General features: G+C 41.8%; 1 protein-coding gene and 1 long non-coding RNA gene across 2 annotated transcripts; one reads left to right on the forward strand and one right to left on the reverse strand.

The window, feature by feature from the left end:
• Positions 1 to 6,814: 6,814 nt before the first annotated feature.
• Positions 6,815 to 18,826, reverse strand: SMIM13 (small integral membrane protein 13). The gene is made up of 2 exons (XM_066558579.1): positions 18,655 to 18,826; positions 6,815 to 10,224 (listed from the first exon to the last, which is right to left on the reverse strand). Exons 1-2 carry the CDS (start codon positions 18,728 to 18,730, stop codon positions 10,031 to 10,033), a joined length of 270 nt encoding a protein of 89 aa, XP_066414676.1. The 5' UTR covers positions 18,731 to 18,826; the 3' UTR covers positions 6,815 to 10,030.
• On the forward strand, positions 18,827 to 21,504 carry LOC136562008 (uncharacterized). Its single transcript, XR_010784456.1, has 2 exons — positions 18,827 to 18,956; positions 20,903 to 21,504. It is a non-coding gene; the product is annotated as an uncharacterized lncRNA (long non-coding RNA).
• The last annotated feature ends 875 nt before the right edge of the window (positions 21,505 to 22,379 follow it).

A 22,379-nucleotide genomic window follows, 5' to 3' on the forward strand; every position in this document is an offset into this window, starting at 1 on the left:
TTTCTCCTCGTATGGGAATGAGGATGACACAAATGCAAACAGTAAGTACCTTACATGGTGAGTATGTAGATCCAGCTGAAAGAGATGTCACATTTTTATTTTCCTCTTGAGAAAAAAAAAAAAAAAAACAAAACCTTCTCAAGATCTTATTCTTGGTGTTGCATCAGCCAGGCACTGCCTATGCAGTGACCAGCAGTGGCAGCTGGCAGCACAGGAATAAAGAGTCACATATTTAGGCCCTGTGCTCATTAGCTGCTAACCAGATAGAGAAGTGCCAAGATACTCCTAACCTACTTGTGTCCCACAAACAAACAACACATTATTGGACAAAACAAACACACCTACTTGGAGGCCAGCACAGGATACCAGTACTGCCATATAATCCAGAGCCCTGCAGCTGACTGGTTTTCCAGCAAGTGATTCTGCCTCAGGCTGCTCTAGCATGGGAGGAAATCCCATCATTCATGTATTTCATATGGAGCCACTACAGCTCATCAGCTACTTATCAGAGGGGCTCTGCTACAGTTGTTTTTATGCTAAAATTCCCATATTAGGCAGAAACAGGAGCCTGTAGCATCTCTTCTACAGCAAACCAAAATCTTTGGAGCAACCCATCTGATCCATATAAGTTATTCACAAGTAATAGCTTCAGCAGAAAATGCCAACCTCTACTTCCAGGCAAGGCAACAGAGCATAAAATCTCTATGCCCTGTGATCATTGCTCAGTTTCTCATCCTATGAAAAAACCAATCAAGGAGAAAAGTGAAATTCAGTGTTTCCCACATGAATGCATCCATGGCTTCCCAGGAGGACATTGTGTGACAAGCAGCTAGGAGGCCATTTAAGCAGGCTCTGCTCCTCAGCAATGCTGCTTTTCCACAGGCTCAATGATGGAGGCACAAGCCTTACACACACGCGCCACAGCTGTGGCTCCATCACCAGCTGATATCTATTTTTAAAGCTCTCTCCATGTACACAGAAGCAAGTCCTCCAAACCTGATTTTTCTCTAGCCCTTGCACTGTAGGTAAAGAACAAATAATACTTTTTGCACGAATAGGAACTAATTAGCTCTTCAAAGTTCCCCTACACAGGTGAAATCAGCTACAGGAGGGTGGGACAGTCTCACACCTGCTGGCTGCAGCTCAAAGCCCAAAGGCAGAGCCCAGCTCTGATCTCTGCTGGTCCTGCTCAGTATGCAGGGCATCCCAGGCAGGAAAGGCTGCCATCTCCTCCCATGTGCTGCACTCAGTGCTGGCTTCTTACTGACTGTTCAGAGCAGTAAATATGACAGCTACTTGTGAAACATATTTTCTTCATTCTCAACTTGGAAGACTTTTTTAGTTGAGGGAATGTGTGTGTATTCCATTGGTTTTGTTCTCTAAGCATTTCTAGCTATCAGCCTGACAACATTTAAGTAAGAACTTACCAGGTGGGTCAGGCCATTCTATTTCTGAAGGGGCAGGTGGGTCTGCTTAGGGTACATTTGCAGGCCGACTCTCCCTAGTGTTCACAGTCATTGGATATTGGATGTTAGGAAGCTCAGCACTGACTACACCTCTCATTATCCTATAAACTAGGGATTTGCCCATGGAAGTATCTATTAGTTGGTAGCTGCAGGGTCACAACCTTATCTTTGTGACGTCCTGTGGCAGCAGATTGCAGGTTTTCATTACCTACTGTGTGAAGTGTTTATCCACATGTGGGACATCCCAAGAAACCTGGTGCTGCAGCCACCACTGAAGTGCTTGGTGATCCTAGAAAAGATACTGCTCCTGTCATGTACCTGTACCTTGAAATGGTGTCCTTAGTCTGTTGTGCTGTGTTTCCTGAGTGGGAAGGAACCCACTGCACTGAACCCCCCAGTCCCTCCACACTCCCCTCATCCTAGCACACTTTCTTCCTTTCCCTAGGACAGGCTCACTCTCTCTCCATCACAATTACTTCTGAAGCACCCACCAGTCCTGGTTAAAGTGTTGATGACAAGCACATCTCACCTAACATGAACTGAGAGCAGGGGTCCTGGAGAATGGAGAAAATACAGTGTGACTGAAGTATTTACTGGTTTTGTAGACAGATCCTGGCTAGTCAGCCTCGGGCTGGAGTCTGGCCAAGAGAAAAAGAGAGGCCCTGTCTTTTTTAGCCTTAAATACCACACATACAAAAGGTTGGCTTCAGCTCTTCCTCCTGCTGGTCACAGGGCAGAGGCTTCTTCCTCCTGTCCACGCTCCCGCAGGATGGGTGGGTGGCCACAGCTGCAGTGGTGCAGAGCATTGGCAAGCACCTACTTTCCAGTGGCATTTGTGCTCCCCATGGAGCTGCCAGCTGCCAGGCAGAGGAGTGGTGTAAGAGCCAGTGCCGCCCTCAGCCCTGCTTTGGTGTTACAGACAGCCCAGTTTTTAATCCCAGCATTTCATCTCAGTTTTGACTTGGAGAGTCTCGCAAGCACTAGAGATCACTAACACAAGAGCAGCAGCCCTTCAGACCCAAACTGCAGATGAAGACTCCTCAGGCACACACCTGCACAGCTGGAATAAGCCTGAATTTCCCTGGCAAGCCATACAGACTGAAAAAAAAAAAAAGGTTTTATCCTTGTTTTTAATGCCAACAACCCTCTAAGTGTAAATGCTAGATTTGCTAATGGGGACTCACTGTAAGTCTTGAGTAATAAATGAGTTACTCAATAAGGGGAAAATAGGTTTCTCCAAAGCCCTTTGACTTTCTCCAAAGTCCTTCTCTTTGTGCAACAAAGTGCTTCCTCCTCCTTTAGCCTGAATAGAATCATCAGCAGCGTAACTCAACAAGGCTCCCACCATATCTCTATCCCCTAGCTTTTCTCAAGAATTTTGGTCTTTAATTCAAGGAAAATGTTACACAGGCTCTCTGTCCCCAAATCTAATATTAATATTGTGCTATAAATATTATATTTTGTATTAATGGTAGGCTACTATTGGACTAATACTAATATTAGACTTTGGGAGAAGGTTTTAAAGTAAGCTGATCATAAGCCCTTGTTTTACCTGCTCAGTAACTAGCAGGATTTAGACCAGCTTTGATGGGATGGAATGTCACATTGCATCTCAATTGTGAGAAGCATGAGGATGCAACATCAAGAACTGGTTTTGAAGAGATCTGGACAGTGGGCAGCTTTCCCTTGCCATCAGACTGGGGGAAAACCCCACAAAACCAATATTTTTCCCAAGCTGCTGCAGACACTGGTACAGTATGTTTGTAACCCTAAGAAGTGGTGTGTTTTGTAGGCTTTTTTCTTCCTCAAGCACGGTGAGAGTTAAGAAAAAAACAGACCTCTCTTGGCATTTTTGAGACCTCTCTTCCTGAAGCAGACAGTTTTGAGGTCACTTTCCTTTACAAAGTAAAGCACCGCACCAGTGCCCTTAGACTCGAGGCTCCATGCATTCCCACAGGTATGCAGTATACAGCCAAACAAGAACCAGGCTCAATACCTACAAGCAGCTGCCCTTGTACTTCCCAATCCCACCAAACAACTGCAGAATTACTATTAATTAAAATAACAACAACAACAACAATAATAAAGTGACAGCATCGGCAAAGGAGCTCAGCAGCGTCGGTCCTGCCAGGAGGGCCCGTCCCCAAAGCCTGGCGGCCCGTGCCATCTAGTGGTGACAAGTGCTCTTCCCACCCAAACTGGATACTAAAAGCCTCCAGGATTTTACTATCTATTTCTTTATTTAGTATTTCAGACTGGATCTGCAGTGTCTGGTTCAGGGATAAGCGTTTTCCACTATCCATGACATCACTTGAGGGCTCAGGAGAAACGTGAGGACATCCTGGAAGCAGGGACAACGAAAAGCAAAATCAAGTCTACCCTCAGTATGTGAATCTTTTGGAAAATGTAAAACTAAGGCTGCAAAAAGTGTCACTGCTGGTACTTCAGTGCCACAATTGTTAAATGAACCTCGTGATTTTGCCCAGAGAAGCTGCCAATGCCCCCCATCCTTGAAAATATTGGGTTGGATGGTGCTTTGAGCAACCCCGTCTTGTGGCAGGGAGGGTTGGAACTAGATGATCTTTAGGGTCCCCTTCAGCCCACACCATTCCGTGATTCTATGATTTCAGAAAATAGAGAGGCTAACAAAGAAATTCAGTAAAAGACCTGCAAATCAGAGCCACAAAGTGAAATTCACAGCTCCCTGCTGTGGCATGGCCTCTCTGCTGGCCTGAAGGAAAGATGAACATTTCCCCAAGTGGCTGTAGTACTCATGGTGGTTTGTGTTTGCCAATGTGCCCCCAACCCACTGACGCCAGAGGTTGATCAGACTGGTTCTGTTCTTGGAAAACCAAAAATCAAGCTATGCCACGATCAGAAGTCACAGCAGAAGTGGTGCCACCCAGCCACCACAAGGACTTTAGGGGTTTACCATCACTGCAGAGATGCTGCAGACCTGGCATGTCCAAGCTAAGCACATCCTCTCCCTATGCCTTGCAGACACCTGCACCCTGCACCAAGCTCAGCCCTCTTGCAACCACCCAGAGGTCACCAGGCAGCATCTTCTGCTTCTCCTGAGGATCTTCTCAAAGCAGGGTCTTTCCAGAACCTGAGGGGAGCAACTCTTTATATTTCTAAAAACTGAGACCACCGATGTTGGAAGTAAGTGGTGGGCAGGGACAGATTTTGATGCATTCCACCATGGTAAGGAAGTTACCTAACATTTTTAAACACGCTAAAGACCAACAGCTGATCATCTGGCATCAAAAGATTCATTTGCCACAGGAACTGCAATTAACCCAAAATAAACAAGAAGTTCTCACAAAGACAGAAGGCTCCTGATTAAGTAAGAAGGTGCAGGGCACTGTGCTAGGGAGCTAAAAATTGACTTTAATAAAAATTCAGTGTTGACACAGCCCCAGTGGTTCAACTTAGCACACAGTTGTAGCAAAACTTGCTTTGAGCCACAGCCTGTGTTACTTGTGAACAAACAAATTTGCTGCCAGAAGGCTTTAGACTCCCCAAAAAAGATGCTAAAATACTCTAGTGCAGAGGTGAGGAAATTGACATGACATAGAGCAAGGTATTCTCCTTTGTAGTGTTCTGAGGAAGACATGGGTTACATGTAACTTCTCATTTTGAAACTTGACTGTTACCTGCATAGAAAGCTGGATGTTTCAATAGACTGTGGACAGAAGTACGCTGCCTGAATTGTTCAGCACACCCAGACCCAGGGAGAAAGATTCACAGGCAATACCTCTCAGGCCACAGATCCCACATTTTCTTACCTTTCTCAGTTCAAGTACACTGCCAGCATTTGGGATGAGTCACAGTGGCAGTGACACAAAACAAGCCAGCAGAGGCAGGTACACCACAATTAGTAGGTTATGTGTTCAATATTTGGACAGTGACCAGAGTGGCCACATTATGGCCCTACCCCATCTTTCCCCTCATATTAGAATATCTTGGCTACCAAAGTTAAAGGAACGTTTGTGCTTTTCATATCCTGCTGTGGAAACTGAAAAGCCCTGTGAATAGAAACACAGAAAATAAAGCCCAAGATGCACCTGATTGCAGTATCCCCCTTTGTGAAAATAATTCCTGGAGTCCAACACCGCTAGACATGAATACTAGCCCTAGACCAGATGAGAGCCTTCTCCCAGCCACTGTGAAGCAGTGCCAAAGTGTCTCCCTTCCATCCAACTTTCAGAAATAACATGGGGATTATAAACACCCACAGATGATCAAAACATAAGAGCTTCTGGTCGACATGAAGAAAACAACATTCATGTCCTTAACATTTAACATAAAACCCAGCATATTGACACTGCCAACTTCCAGTCTGATCACAGAAAAAAAAATGTTCATGAAAGTGAAACCCAAACAAGATGCAACACTGCTTATATTTTATAAAGATTGTGTATTTTAATTACATAGACCCAAGGCCACAGGAGACCCCTGACAGCACACGAGCACCCATAGTACAAGTTAAAACAGCTTTTGGTGGAACCTGAGGCAAACTTATACAATGGCACCTTCATTCATCCCGTTGGAATGGACCACAAAGGGGTTCTTTGGGATCAGCACCAAAGCAGAAAAGCAACCACGTGTTTCATGTGCACTTGACACCAGTTGCCCTTCACTGATTGTTCTCACTTATATTAGCCCCCAACACAAACCACCACATACAAATCCAACTTTCCAAGGTGAAAAGATCCAGGTGCTCAAGTCACATAACACCAAGACATTTTGCAGTACTCCATTAATAGCCTGTTTTTAAAAGTAGGAAGAGTAGAACAACAGCAGAAGAGTTTCTTCTCTCAAGATATTTCAGATTTTCCTTCAGAATCTTTTAATGTCTCATTATTAAATAAAATAACCCAGGATACAATGTATTTTACTCAACAGAAGCAGTAAAGGATGAAGCATGTTCTCACTTCCTTCTCCTGTACATCTTCATTTCCAAAATAAGAACTTCCTACTTCATCAAGACACTTACATTAGAAAAACTAGAGTCTACAACCAGTCTTAGAAAGATCAAAAAAAGCAGAGTAGGGAGGAGGCTTGATTTTTTGGGGGGTTTGTTGTTTGTTTTGGGTTTTTTAGTTGCTAAAATGAAATTACACCTTTCAAGGTATAAGGCAGAAAAACCACATTTACTAACAACTACTCTAAAAGATATACACAAACCTGCCCACTACAATGAAGTCATCTGCAGGTGTTACACCAGCTAGAATGTGACTTTTGACAAGTCCCCTTTTGTAGTGCTTCACACTCAAACAAGCAGTCTAATTCTATAGACAAAATCCCACTCAAAAATGTAATCAGAAAATCACTCAGGTCAAATATTCATATCAAGACTGGTTATTTTATTTTTCATCTGTGCAGTCAGTTAAAAGAACAGTAATGATGAAAACAGACAACCACAGAAGCTTTAGGTACAGTTTTTAACACTGAAGAAGCAAATGACCACACTGAACACATTCTTTATGCTGGTCATTTCCAAATGAAACAGAAGGACATACACAGGTCTAGTTCAGTGTAAAACCTGATATTAAGCAGCAATGTGATCACAAATTGCAACACTGTCACATACAACACAGGAAATTACTGCTTATTCAAAGTTACACAGCCCTGCAACAAAGATGATATGACTGTATTTAAAATAAGAACCCAAAATACATTCAAGATAACGGCTGCAACAATAAGGCAATCGTTTTAAAAATAGATCCCACTAAACAAAACAAGACCAACCTGTTTGTTACCTTCATAAGGTTTCAGACTTGGATGGGTGAGTTCAAAGTTAAGTGCTTACCCACCATAACGTTTCAGAAGGACATTGGTAAGAACACCTGAAGACATGAGTATATTGGACTGCCAGCAATCACAACCCAGGTCTTACCACAAGCACATGTCCCACACACGCAGCTTCGCCTTTACACGTTTGCATGAAGTGCCCCATACAAAGATTTCACTACAGTTTCCTTCAAGAAAAATTAAGCATTGACAGAAGACATTAGCATTTCAAAATTCTTCCAAACCACTTTATATTATATACCTTTGGCCTGCTACTAGTAAGATCATTAAAGCTACACACTAGGGAGACAGCACTATTGGCAGCTATGTCACAACATTAAAAAAATAGCATCAGCTGTTTAAGAAAAGAAAGAGACTGAAAATAACTTGGGGAGTGAAATGTACACCTACAGACAGCACGGAGGGGAGAAGGAAATTGTTTGGCTAGAGCAGATGAGCCATCCAGAGGTTTCATGTCCATCTTATTGCATATTTGATCAGTGTCCTCATTCAAACCCATACGGATTTCTCCTTCATTATCTTGCTCCAGAGTCTTGATTGTTGCACCTTCAGAGCTACCCTAAACTAGCCATGTATATTGCCATAATTTCACATTTCTTCACAGCTCCTAGAAGCAGGAACTAAGTTACTGTTTCTTTGCCAGGGACACTATAGACATCAGCCTTTTGCTGTCTTCTGTACACTAAAGTCTGGATAAAGTGAAGTGCAATGGAGTGTCAATATCCTATGTCAGTACAGAGCAAGTTTATTTGTAAGCTGTATTAGCAAAGCTTAAGACAAAGATGCTAATTTCTTAAGAAAAATGTCCCAGTATTTGATTAGCACTGTTAGACTGGAAGTCTCACCACGTGACAAGACGTAAGCACACAAGAAAATTGTGACATTAAGTTATGTGAGGCAAACTGGAAGTAGCAGGGAATAGAATCTGATTGCTTCTGCTCAGTTTGAATAAATGGGAAGTTTACTAATTAAAGGAAAAAAAAAAAGAAAAAACAATCAACCATCATTAGACATTCCCTTGCCAGCACGAAAGACAGAGGAGAAAACAATCAGTATTTCAACATGTTTACAGGATATGTGCATACCACTGTCTAATCATGCTTCAAAACATAACCTTATGCTTAATATATACATGCTAGCAAATGAAACAGTCTTTTAGACTCCAAAGGAAAGTCAGGGCTGATCTGTCTTACATATTTTAATACTGAAACATCTAAATGATTTTAAGAAGTGAATGCCCCTCACTGGATTTTGATCACTATCCAAAACTGACATATTTAAACATAAAGGCACTAACAGAGTGCTCTTTTCCCAGATGTAGGCCTACTTGATGAAAAACCTAAATGCTGCTGCTTTCAGCCATATAACTGAACCAAACCACAATTTGGAAGTCACAGGTTTAAACTTCTTAACAGCTAAAAATACAAGATTGATTTTAAAGTCCTGATTAAGTTTTTATACACGGAACAATGATCCAAACACTATCACATATCCAAACTTTGAGAGAAAACTGAAGCTGTTTAAGATGAGACCTGTTGGTAGTTCTCTCTCATACACACAGAGGTGGTTACATGCATGCTCCTCATCTTTCCAAAATTTCATGCATCAATCTTCAGAGTTCCTAGATAAACAGAAGTGGAGCACTTCATCGTGAAGTGCAATGTCAAAACAGCTGTAGAACTAATCCTCAGCGAAAACAGGAGCAACTGCTGATTACTGGTAAAAATCTGTAAGTCCTCCAGCAAACATGAGGTATCGAATTCCCTGCTGGAACACTGTCAGAAATGTCCCAGCAATGTCTGACAAACTGCTAAGAGAGCCTTAACTGCTTCTAGGAAAAAAGTTAGGTTAGATACCAAACACCTGACGTAAAGGTGTACAAGGAGAGCTAAGAGAAGGGCTCAATATCCAAATACCAAAGATGACACTTCAGAATACTAAACAGTGAGCAGTGCATAACCCAGACACCTTCCCATCTTCAGCACAGGTTGGACTTGGAGTAAGATTCAGGAAAAACATTCAGAAGCCTAGCAGGACTGTTTAAACTATAATCCTTCTTATATACCAAAACCAAGAAAAAAGGTCTTGTTATCCAATTGCTTTCTTTGCATCTCCTTCTTTTTTAAAAAAGAGGAGATAATAAAAACCTCCAAATCAAGTGCACCTAATAGGGTTTTTCATATTTCATTTATACTTTTTATATATACAAGAACTTAAGAAAAATCTCACTTTAGAACACATTCTAAAGCAGGATATTCTTTCAACTGATTTTTTAGTTCACGTGCTTTCTCAAGGTTGAAAAAATATATACATTAATATACAGCTAAGGAAATAAAACTCAATTTCATTATATGTAGTTACAGTGCTGTCAAGAAAAAATAATTTATAAACTATTTTAAGTCTGAGATATTTACTATGTTCAGACTAATGCAAAGGCTAAGCGCCTATGGTCCAGGACCTGTTCTTCATCTGCGTGCTGAGACCTGAGACAGAGATACAGGAGCTCAGCATTTTTGTGATGGAGATTTCTCTCAGCCCCTCCCTTCTTCCAGTACTCTGTGACTTGCTGCCAAAGCCCTCCCCGAACCTCTACTGCAGGAGCATCATCCATTGGTAGCTCAGAAGTAAAGGTCCACAGGAATCAATGGTACCTCTTAGGTCAGTTTCTCAGTGAGGTCACACCACTGGAGGACAGAGTGCAGAGGTGTTACCCATTCACAGTTTACGCAGAAGTTCAATGGAGTACTTTAAGTGGTGTCTTCCGTAGGTGCCCTTCGCTGCCGAGCCGATTTCTGTCTCCCTCTGTGAGGCGAGGGCGGAGTTTCCTGTTCAGTTTCAGTTTCTGAAGGCTCGTTGTCTCCCTGCTGGGACCCTGTATCACCTATCAATTCTCTCAGGAATTTGAATTTAGACAGGAACAATTGCCAGACCACATACCATCCTGCAGGAGAGAGAAAAGAGATACTGCTTAGTTACTTCATACAAATTGATAGCTTGCTGGCAAAGTACATGACAAAAGCGAAAAAAATTTTGATCAGCTCCCATCCTCCATTTGCCAACCCCAAAAGTCCTCCACAGCACATCCACTCCTTTTTACAGTACTGTAAAAACCAATTCAACTTTGTAAAGTTCGTCCTCATCCAGAAGCAACATTTAAGCTCCAGGAAAAGTCCTACACATTCCAAACTGAACTGCCACAGCAAGTAGATGGGTGACCACCATCACACAGATAAAGGTCTTAATTGTCAGGAAAAAAAGAAGTCCTGTGGTTATATCTCAATCAAGGACTCAGGATTCATTACATAGGGTCTGTGAAAGCACTAGAATTTCTCCCCTCATCCAGCAAACATTCCATTCTGGAAATCACATTTTAAAAGTTGCATTACAAAATCACTATTAAGCACACTTACTCAGAGCCCCAAATTAATATCATATTTTATAGTAAATCCTATTCTGAAATGGACAAGGTCTTCCTTATGTTCACTAAAAGACCACATCCCCCAAATTCAATGAGATCCCTCACCGTGCCCAAATCCCACTAAAGTAAAATTAACATTCTGCAGTGAATCTATGTTCTGCTCCACTGCTAAAATACTCTAGGTCCCAAAATTATGCAAGTAAAGAGCTGAGATGGCCACATTTCTAGAATCTATCTTAAAAAATACTTAAGATCCACCTGCTCCTCCTCCTCTGTCTTGTCTAAGTGTTTTTGTAACCGGTAGCCAAAAAAACTTGAAAAAGCAGATATAAATATATCTAAACCTAAGCCAGAATCTTCATTTTAAGAGAACCCACCAAACAGGAATACAACTTCTCTGTGAAATACAGTTAAGTGGAGCAAAATTTAAACAGCTCATTGAAAATAAACGCTATACAAACATTGTTTGCAACACCACCACCCATCTGGCCTGCACAGAGCTATATATTTAATAGTCCCGTTCTCCATTCAGAAGGTCTTGCCAGCTATTTAAGCCTATACTGCTGACCTATTCAGATATAAAGAGCCCTATTTTACAGAGCTAGGGAAAACTGTCCTCCCAATTACACAGCTTCCAGCAGATGCAGACTTCTGGGAATGGATAACAAGACATAGTAGAAAGGGGGGAGAAAGACTACCAACTAACTAATAAATAAATAACACTTATATAACCACAGCACCTCTGCATTTCTTCCTCTTCTGTAATCAGAGTCAATACAGGCAATCCATTCCTTATGACAAAAACAAGATCCCACCCTTCTCCTCCTTCCAGGAATACTTTTTACATCCTGCGTTTTTTTAATTTCAGTAACTTCTCTGTTCCTGAGAAAATAGAAGAAAAGCTTCTATATAACAACCTTTAATGATCTAAATTAATTCCTAGAGCCTACACAATATTTCCTTTCCCATGAATACCTAACCCTTTAAATGACTTGTGTATTAAATTGAATCTGCTGACCTGCAAATGTATTACATTCCCTTGCACCTAGAAAAAAAAAATGATGGTAGATGGCTGGGTTTGGCTTCTCATTTCTTTCAGAACTAGAAGTAAAAATTGAGGTAGCAGCTCTTTGAAGGTTGCTTCCATTGAAAGAGGAGAGGGAGGAGGATGAGGCAAAAATATTCAGGGCATTCCCAGAAGGGTTTTAGGGCACTTTACAGAAGCATGAGTTGAGTATATTTGGTGTAAACAGATATTCCATCAAAGGAGGTATTTTAACTTAAGCTAAATAAAGTGAACTACATGCTTCCTCTATCACTGCAAACAGGCTACTTAACACCCAGAATTACTAAGGGGTGTGTGTTGGGGAAATACTAAAGAACATAGGAAGTTCATTTGCACTCTCAAGAAAAACAGCACTTATTTCTTTTTAGTGTTTGGTCTGAGTTAGAGAGCAGAGAGGAATGTTCTAAGTATCCAAAACTCCAAGTAATAAACAGATTCTGGAGCTCTCTAGCTTCAGACTACAAATAAGACAGTGTAAATAACCAGCCAAGGGGACTGGTTCTAGCAGGCAAACAAACAGACCAGGGGTAACAGGCAGGTGAAACAAACCACAATACAGCGGGTTGAAAAGAAAATTACAACAGGTAAGCCAAAGGCATTAGTGGGAGGGCAACCACGCTTGAAAACCAGAATAAAAAACCTCTCAAGGTCTCCTAGCCTGTACCAGAAACCTTTAGATATAAAGTAATCAAAGTAGAAAGATTTCTTTCATTTGCTCTAGTTACCAGCTTGGATGGAAAGGTTAAAAAAAAAATAAAAATCCCCCCAAACAAACACACTTGTACAAATCAAGTTTGGACTTGCCTCTTCAGCTGAGCCTCCCTGACCCTAAATAACAATTTCCTTGGAAATAGCCAGACTACTAAAGAATAAGTTGTTCTGGGTATAGAAAAAATCTCTCCAGCAACAATATCAGCTAAATACATCATTAAACAAAACCACACAAAGCCTGGAGGCAGATTCACATTGTCTCTGAGAAATTAATAGAAAATGCATTGTCTTCTGATTCATTCTCTTAAGAACATTGCAAAATGGTAATACCCATCACTGTGCCATACTGAAGAACTGTAAGTTACATAACTGTGTTTAAAAAAACCAAAATAATTGTAAACTAATTTAAAATACACACACAAGAAACGGAAAATGGGCATCTCAAGGCATTCTTTTCTGTATGTGGCTCAGTTTACCTTTGTGGGCTTTTTGCTGTAGAGCTCTTCCTGGACACGTAAGTGACACCATTGGTTTGCACCTCTAACACTTCCACTCTGTTCACATAAGCTGCTCTCAAAGAAGTCCTACTGGTTTAGCTTCACCACACACAAAACATTTGAGTAGAATCACTCCTTCAGTGCTTGCTTTATTTTCTTTAGGTATTTGATTTACCTTTTAAAATCATCCTTACCTTGACTGAGCCTGTGGAAGCCAAACAGCACACCCACAACACGCCTTCAGCAAACAAGCAGTGATGACATACAGACTATAACACATAATATTTCTACACTAACTGATGAAAGAAGTTGCCTCTCAAAGCAGTAAGCCAGATCAAACATACATCAGCACAGCGCAAAGCAGGGGATCCAGCCCTTGATGTAGCACATACCTGAATCCAGTGTTACAAAATCCAAGCTACCAGTGTTTCGCAGCTAGGCAAAACTCAGCCTTGCAGAGTTTAGTACTCATTAAAAGCTGGGTGCCAACACCTCACTTAAAAATGCCACAGACAGATACCATGCAAAGACACATCTGGTACCGTGCCATCAGTATGTCAACCCCCCTCTAATAAATCACGATGCAATGTGTTTGTGAAGGTGGGGCTGTGAGTCAAAGCCTTTAACTAACTCATAGAGGATGTTTGTAACATCCATGCAATTCAGATGATAAACAGATTTTATGGTTTGACTAAACTTCATCAAAACTACTTTTTCTGTTACTTCCCACATCAGCTCCTGGTTCTTTGTAAAGGAGAAAGAAACAGTGATCCAACTACAAAGTTACTTCCACTTCAAAAGTGAGGGATTGCAAGTCTCAGGCCCATCTACTTCATTCACCTTTCACTGGCATGTATGCAACAGTTGAGTTTTCTTTATTGGAGCACATTTTCCTCTTCCATTTGAATCAGGAAAAGCAAACGAAAGAAAAACCCCAGGGTTAATATGGAGTTCTGGGTAAAAGCAACTTGATCTTTCTTATGTGAAATACAAATGAAATCAAGAAAGGCAGGATGGTGATGCAGTAACTGCAAGAACAGCACAGAGAAGACTGAGCTTCCAGTTCTGACCCTGCTGTGGAATTCCTGTGTAGTCTTGCAAGATCATTTTACTTCTTTGTCCCTACTGATTTGAAAACAGGATCCTAACATGCCAGAACATGGGTACTAATTTAAAACTGGGGTATCACCATGGTGAATGTTGCCTATATTCAAATGCTGAAATGTCCATCACAGAAAATCCTAAAGAGCTACAGCTAAAAAAAAAAAAAAAAAAAAAAAAAGAGCATGGAGCTTGAGATGCTAACCTGAGATTTGGGAGAACAGGGCTCTTCTCTGAGCTCTGTTAGATAACTCCTGCAACCATGCGCAAGTCATTTCATCCACATCTCTGAAACAGGGCAGCACCAGTACACTACCCTAGTGGATAGCTTTGCTATGGAGAGGATCAGCCTGAAGGAGACACTTCTCTGACACTGGGATAACAGAGGACATCAGGTGACATGGTGCTTGGCTCTGCACAGCTCCATAAACCTGCTCACACTTAGTGCAACACTACCACATGCTGCTTGCTGACTGAGCAAAAAAAAAAACTTGCTCTCTTCTCATCTCCCATTTACAACTGTTTGAAAACTCAACTTCAAATTAAAGGATATTTTCTCTTTATGAGTGGTCTACTCAACCATGTCTTTCCTCATGTGTTAAGATATTTCCCAAGAATCACTCATTGAAGATAGTTACAAAACTGTTTAAGCAAAGCATTAAAGAAAAGTTATTCAGGCAGAATTTAGGGCTGAAATGTTTTCCCATCTGCAACTGAATTCATACTTCTAAAGTGAACCACTCATTCATTTCAGCACTTAGAGTTACATGATTTTTATTTTAAGGTTGTATGTCTCAACCTGCATTTCATTAGCCTCTTTTGACAAATGAGATGAATGCTTCCATCTGTTCCAGTGAAGGTACTTTGGCAATTTCACTTGGCCTCATGCATTGCTACACTGGGAAAACAGAAAAAATACACAGAGGTAAGCAGTACTAGAGTTCACCTTGGCTGGTATTTTATTTTATCCTATATCCTTGACTAGCCTCAAGTTCCTCCCATCTCAGAGGTACATGGAATACAGAAAAGCAGCAATAAGACCACCAGAAAAACAAAATCAGAAAAGGTGGGAATGAAAGAAGTGGGATCAAGTTATCTTACTTCCACTTTTAAAAGAGCAACTGAAAATCTGCACTGTTTACAGTACCTCAGTGGTTTCTGTGTCAGATGTGATCAGTTTACAAATGCTAGCTGCAAGCCTCCCTTGCTTCTCAACTAATTCAGATTAACACTGAAAGTAGCAGTTGCCAGCATTCAGACACGTTTTAAAGAAAAGGAAATCAGACCATTTATTCAGAGTACATTTATAGACATAAATGCCTAATTCACATTGCTGATGAACCAGTCAAAGTAACTTCTGATAATTTGTGCTCTGAATTTTGTCTTTTCAAGTTGAAAAAAAAAGGTGAAGTGAATGTTTTACTCACTGTTTAATAGCCCTTATCACATTATATGTGGAGGGACAGCAGAAATCCACGTGATCCTGGATATTTAAGTTTATTACTCTCTACAGGCAATCACACCATGAGTTCTTTTATAAGCCATTCAAAACCCAAGTCCCAGCTCTTTACACTCTTGACCCTTTCTCTCAAGGCTGTTTCAACACCTCTTGTCAGATTGCTGGAAAATATTCTCATCATCAGATCAGGCTTACTACAGATTATATCCAGCCCTTCCTGTGTCAGATTTGTCCATTAATTTGTGTGTCTCACTGGCTGGCTTTTGCTCACATCCTGTCACACACAGCACTTAGGCAGTTTCTCCATCACCTTCTCACCTGAACGTTGCTACTTTTTCCAGCCTTCCCAGGAAAACTGCCTGTCACTAGCACAGATAAACAATTAAGTTCAAAGTATTCTTTTTTTTTCCAGTAGTGGTGTTGACACTGTTTTCCTTGAATATTTTCCATGCAAGAGAAGTTAAGTGGTATAACCAATATTAATTAATTAATAAATGCTGTGATGAAAAAATAATTACAAATACTATAAATCACTATCAAACCCCACTGAGTCACTTCTAGCATGGTAATAGTTCAAATCCCTCCCCAAAAAATCCAATTAATGTGTCAGCTTCCTGTGTTCAGTACACCTGAAATCTAGGTGACTTTTAGCAATCATTTTACAAAATCTGACACTGATTAAAGTAAAATATAATGAAGGATTCAAAGCAACATATTTATGGAATTTAAGATGAATGTCCAATATGTAACTCCAAACAAGCTAAGTATTTACAAGCCACTTAAAGTTATTCATTACTTCTGCTTTCTTTAACCAAGAAATCACTAGGCAAATGATTATGTTATCAGCCAAAGTTAATGCTTAGCATTCCAATTCCATTTGTCATATACAGACAAAGGCAGAAGGGCCTGAGGGAAATGATGCTTGTTTCTAAGTTTGAACAGCAGTTGCACAATTGTATTACACTTTCAGTAAGATAGTAAACAAAGATCTTGTATTCATACTTAGATATAAAAGCCCTAGCAATTACCATGCTGCATCTTCTAGAGGTTGAAAAGTGGCCAGTCAACGCCTAATGAGGGTAGAGAAACTTGAATAAATATCTGCTCAGGTCACTGTTTAGTCTGTAACAACAGACAGTACAGGACATGCAGGAAAAGAGCACGAGACCAAGTGAAGTACAGCCTTGCAGTTCCAGTTATCAGCATTTTACAGATTTCCTCACCCAAGATCATGACCAAGACATTGACCTCTCTTCAGGAATTTAAATGGCAGAAGTTTCAGCATCCAAAATATTCCTTATTAATGAGCTTGCAAATTATTTCCCCATAGTGTAAAAGAAATTGTTTTGTTTTCAGCCTGTTGCTTGACCATTTAACTTCATGTACTTCAACTCCTCTGCAATGATGACATTTCACAACGCTTCCCACTTCACTTTTGACTTGCTAGTCAGTGATATAGCCATCACCCCTTCTCCAGTCACCTATTTTTCAGGCTTGACAGATCTAACCTCTTTAGAGTTGCTTCATGCAGAAATAATTTCAAAGCTCTCAACTAAGAATTGCTATGGAAACCCTGTATTTTCAAAAAGAAGCCAGGATCTTGTTTTTTAATGCAGTATTACACTTTAACAAAAAAATACACTGTGTGAGACACATGCACATGGATGATTCCTATAGCAGCATAATGACGTTTTCTCTTCTATTTCAGGCTTCTAAAGTTTGATTGCCTGTTTGGTAGCTACAAAGGATTACAGAGATATTTTGGAGAAATGCTTGCAATTACTTCAGCTAATCCTTTCTTTGGGATAATAGCAGCTCAGTTTGGTTCCACTGTATTTCTCCAAACAAATTACATGTGTAAACATTTCACAGTTTCTACATGCCTTACTTCATACATGTTAATACTGGACTTCACTTCCCATATCACCATCCAGTCCCTTGATAATGCAAACTCTTTCCACAATGCTTTGTCACTTTGACAACAATTAGCATTTTTTAAACTATTAAACATCAGTCTTCGCTTTGCTCCCTCAGTTTTTCAGAAACCCCTTGTAAACACACGTGTCAGCAAGGTGCCAGGTAGGTTTATAAGTGGTTGTAAGTCTCACAAGCCTCTCATCACATATTATGGCATAGTTTGAATTTGCTGGTGTGTTTTTTGTTTGTTTGTTTTGAGAGCTGCAAGTTCTGTGTATTGGCCACAACATTCACACACTGCATTGCTGATTCCTTCCAGGAACTCCCAAAAGACCTGCAAGTCATTCCTTCCATTGAAATAACCCTTCTTCTTGCATATTTAAAAATAATTAAATAAATAAATTTATAAAAAATAATAAAGCCTTGGATGAATCATCAGGGTTGGAAGAAACCTTTAAGATCATCCAGTCCAACCATTCACCCAGCATCGCCACTGTAACCCCTAAATCACTAAACCATCTGCCAGTGCCACATCCAGACATCTCTTGAAAACCTCCAGGGATGGTGACTCCAGCACAACCTGTTCCAATCCCCGACCACCTTAACAGTGAAAAAATATTTTCTAATATCTAATCTGAATCTCCCCTGTCTCAGTTTAAGGCCATTTCCCCTGGGCCTCTCACTGCATGCACAGCAGATGGACCTCACTAGAGCCTCATGTCAGGTGGTTGTAGAGGGCGAGGAGATGCCCCCTGAGCCACCCCCTCTCCATCCACGAAAGAAAAAACCTCCTAAGAGCTGTCTTCAGCTAATTCTAGCAAACAGATGTCAGAACGTGAGGGATGCCAGTCCCAAGCTTACTTCCCGCACTCACTGGCATTTCAGACCCGTGCACAGGGTGACTGCTTTTTTTTAGTGAGCCCCATCACTAAAAAAGGAAACAGCGAATTAAACACCGAAGTAAGGCTCTGGGAGCACCTCAAGGCTGGAGCGACTCGGGAAAAAGAGAAGAGGGCGCTGCATAGCACACACGCTCGCCCACAGGCCGGGGCACGGTGCCCTTTTCCTTCCTCCAGTCAATCCGAGCCGAGAGGAACCACCACAGATTGCGAGCCCGGCGCGGCGCTGCGAGGCGGCCGGGGGGCACCAGCACCGCCCGCCGCAGCCGGGCCAGCAGCCGCCGCCCGCACCCCGGCACTCACCGCACAGCATGAACAGCAGCACGCAGGCCAGCGTGGCCACGATCACCAGCAGGGTCAGCCCGACGCTCTGCCACATGGCGCGGCCGGGGGCAGCCGGCAGGACCCGGGCCGGGCCGGCGGCCCCGCTCCTGCTCCTGCTCCTCCTCCCGCCGCCGAGGAGCCGGCGGCCAGGCGGGGCGGTGCTCGCGGAACATCGCGCTGGCGCGGGGGGTGCGCGGGACGTGCTGGGAGCTGTAGTTCGTCTTCCTCCGCAGCGGTCGCAGCGGAAGGGCAATCCCCGCCAGCAAGGACTACAAGTCCCGGTGCGCCCTGCGGCACGGTGGTGATGGCGGGGGCGGTGAAGGCTGTGTGAGGGCGGGGGGAGCGGCGAGTGGGGTAAAGCCCAGGGGCGGTGGCGGTGGCTGAGCAGGTCAGAGTTCCCGTAGGACCCATGGAGAGGTGACTCAAGGCCAGGTTGGCGGGGCTCTAAGCGGCCTAATCTGGTGAAAAGTGCCCCTGTCCAGAGCAGCGGGTGTAGAACTGGATGGTCTTTAAGGTCCCTCACAACCCAAAGCATCCTATGATTTCATTGCTCTATAACTTAGATTTAGGGATGGGGCAAACTGATTTCTTAATCCTCCTTCTCACTCTTGCCATTCCTGCCTTCCTTCTCTTGCGCTTCGACCCAGTGGGATCGTATAAAGGGGCAACAGGAATATCCAGGCCTTAGTCAAGGAAGCGATTTTACTGGCAAACCTGGCATTGCTCGAATTCCACCTGGCCTTGGCTCTTGCCCTCTGATGACGTGGTAGTGGCATATCAAAGCTGGCCCTTCCCACTTAAAAGAAATCTGAGGAAATAATATCTCTCAGAACTGTGATATGATCTTGATTGTGATATGGACTTTGCTGTTAGCACTGGAATGAAGTTAAAATTTTCCTTTGTAGCGTGCTGGTTAATGTTTCTAAAACTACTGGAAACGTGTGTAAATCCACTACTACAGAAGCTTAGTTTCCCATGGGCATGCCAACATTGTAGTGACACGTCAGAGAAAGCTAGTTCAGTTCTTTGTTTCTTTTATGTAGTATTTAAAAATCTTCCTGTTTAAGCGAAGCTAAGAATTCTTTGTTTTCCTGGACTCTGAGCATGCCACATGCCTCCTCCTTCCAACATACCTGTAAACCAAAATTACCTGCATGTGTGGTCCCCCATCCACATCCTTAAATCTGCTGTGATTTCACCAAAACGACCTAGAGTTCTTTCTTTCCGATCCTAGCCTTCTTTTCCCAACATTCCAAGCCCTGTTTAATACTCCACCTGGAGTATTAGCATGTCTTTTGCAAGTATCATTTAATTTGAAACATGTTTTCTGTTATTTTCCAAGTTTTAACTTTGACATGACCCTGATTTTTACATGTTATTACAATTCTCACCTCAGCACTTGTTACATATACTTAAGCAAGGTTTCTTTTGTATTACAAGCAAAGCAAAGTAGTAACAGTTGCTATCATATTATTTTTGAAAAATAAGCTTTCTCCTAGCTACACTGTTCTGTTTCTCTGATTTTTTGCTTACCATCTGCAGTTCTCTGGATATGGGACTACTACCTTCTCATTTCTGTAAAATAGCTGTCAGATGTAAGGGCTATTGAAATAATCCAAATATGCCATTCTATGGTTCCAAACTGCTATAATAATAGTAGCAATAGATTCATTCACATCACATCCCCAAGCATTGCAGAACCACACAGCATTCAGAATTGAAGAAAGAATTAATCTTGCAATCAGGTAATTTTGGAGCAATAAATATACATGATCCATGTATATAGGCCTCAGATATACATGGATATATATATATATGGATCATACATTCAAACATATATAGTACTGCTCAAGGCAATATGGAATTTCAGGCACACAGTGATTCTTGGGGTGTCCTGTGTCTTGTGCAGGGCCAGGAGTTAGACTTGATGATCCTGATGGGTCCCTTCCAACTCAGAATATTCTGAGATTCTAACAGACTAGGAAGTAAAAAATGAAAACAAGTAGCAATTAAAGTTCTAATATGTCTGTACAGGTTGAACACCTTATAATCAATGTATGTTCAGTTTGGAAAACCTTAATTTTACTTATTTATGTTGTCCCTTTCTCTAGTTCATTCACCAGTCTAGTCACCTTGTTGTAGAGGGCCATCAGGTGACTTAGGCATTATTTCCTGCCTATAAATCTATTTTGACTAGTCACAATTACCTTGATCTTCATGTTTTCAGAGACCACATGAATTCCAGGAGGATTTTCTCTGTGACCTTTCCAGGGACTGAGATGAAGCTCACAGGCCTGAAGTTCTCCAGACCTTCCTTCTTGCTCCCCTTGAAGATAGAAGAGATGCTTGTTCTTATCCATTCTCCTGGAACATGTCCCAGTCAGCAGTGTATTTCAAAGCTAATTGAGAATGGCCTTGCAGTGACATCAGCCAGCTCTCTCAAGGACACAACCTCTCTGGCCCTGGGAACTTAAGATATTTCCATTTTGTGTAAGTGTTCCCTAACCTGGTCCTCCTCCGCTGGGAATAATTCTGCCTTGCTCCACTATACTTTCCCTCTAATCTCTTGCCTGAGACTGCTGAATGCCTGTATGGGTGAACTACTGAAATTGTCCTCAGGACAGACATAAAAAGAACTTTCTGGCATAATGGCCAGGGAACTTCAATAGGAGATAGATGTATAGGTCGGGGGTAACTGGGGATGTTACACTGTAGCCAAGTCATGACATACAAGAAGAAACTTTTCCTCCTCCAACCATTTGGTAAACACAATCTTTGTTATTCTATTTTTCCCAATACATGAAATAAACCCTTTCTTTCAAACACAAACTGAGCCACTTTGTGTCAGTTAAGATTTATATGCAGATCTCCATAGGAATGAAAAAAACCCAAACATATTACATGCATTTTACCTAAGACTTTTCTTCAGATGAAAGCTAAATAACATTAATAAGTAGACATCTATCCCACTAGGTATCATTTCATATGCTAATGTACAAAAATCTGTACAGTACCAATGGTGATGCACTTGGGATAGGTGAGCTGCAATATGGACATGGTTATTTTTCAAAACCCCATAAAATTACACAAAAGAAAGCAGAACTACTGTTGGACTCATGAGGTTTTCTATTCACAGAAGTTCAGATAAAAGGTTACTTGTACAAATCTAATCTTGGTATATCCAGTTCCTTAAGTGTATATGTGTGATGTGGAGTCACAAAATTGGATCTAGCTCATCCATTCCCTGAGGAGGATGGAAAAATCTCACTCATGACATTACGACCTTCTCTCCATCCTCTCGTTACATGCTGGCTGCACACTATCAATATTCTACATTGAACACTTTTTCCTGTGATGCTCAACACTGATCGATCTTCCCACATCTTCTCTCAGCGTGTACAACCACAGACACACCGAGATATATTTTGGGGACACGGAAAAGAGTATGCTCAGGCCATCAGGCAGCAGAAGGACTGCAGCAGCACCAGACTGCAGCCTGAGGGGGCACTCAGGGGGCCTCTGCCCAACAGTGCACCAAACCACGGGCTGGCTCACTGCAGCAGCATTTGCCATGTTTCCTCAAAGCAACGAGGCCCCACAATGCTGTGAATAAGGTAGATAAAGACTCTTTAGCTCAGGGAAGAGGGGTGCAGATGCTGAGGGCACAAACCTTATATTCAGGGTGTGAGAGCTGATGCATCTAG

This window comes from Molothrus aeneus, chromosome 1, assembly GCF_037042795.1.
Source record: "Molothrus aeneus isolate 106 chromosome 1, BPBGC_Maene_1.0, whole genome shotgun sequence".
In the NCBI taxonomy this organism is placed as follows: Eukaryota; Metazoa; Chordata; class Aves; order Passeriformes; family Icteridae; genus Molothrus; species Molothrus aeneus.

Bases quoted from the DNA above. Each gene is read 5' to 3' on its own strand.
- SMIM13 (XM_066558579.1), bottom strand. From the start codon at position 18,730: ATGTGGCAGAGCGTCGGGCTGACCCTGCTGGTGATCGTGGCCACGCTG. The intron at 10,225-18,654 runs GTGAGTGCCGGG...TCTCTCCTGCAG, and splicing joins GCTGCTGTTCATGCTGTGCG to GATGGTATGTGGTCTGGCAA.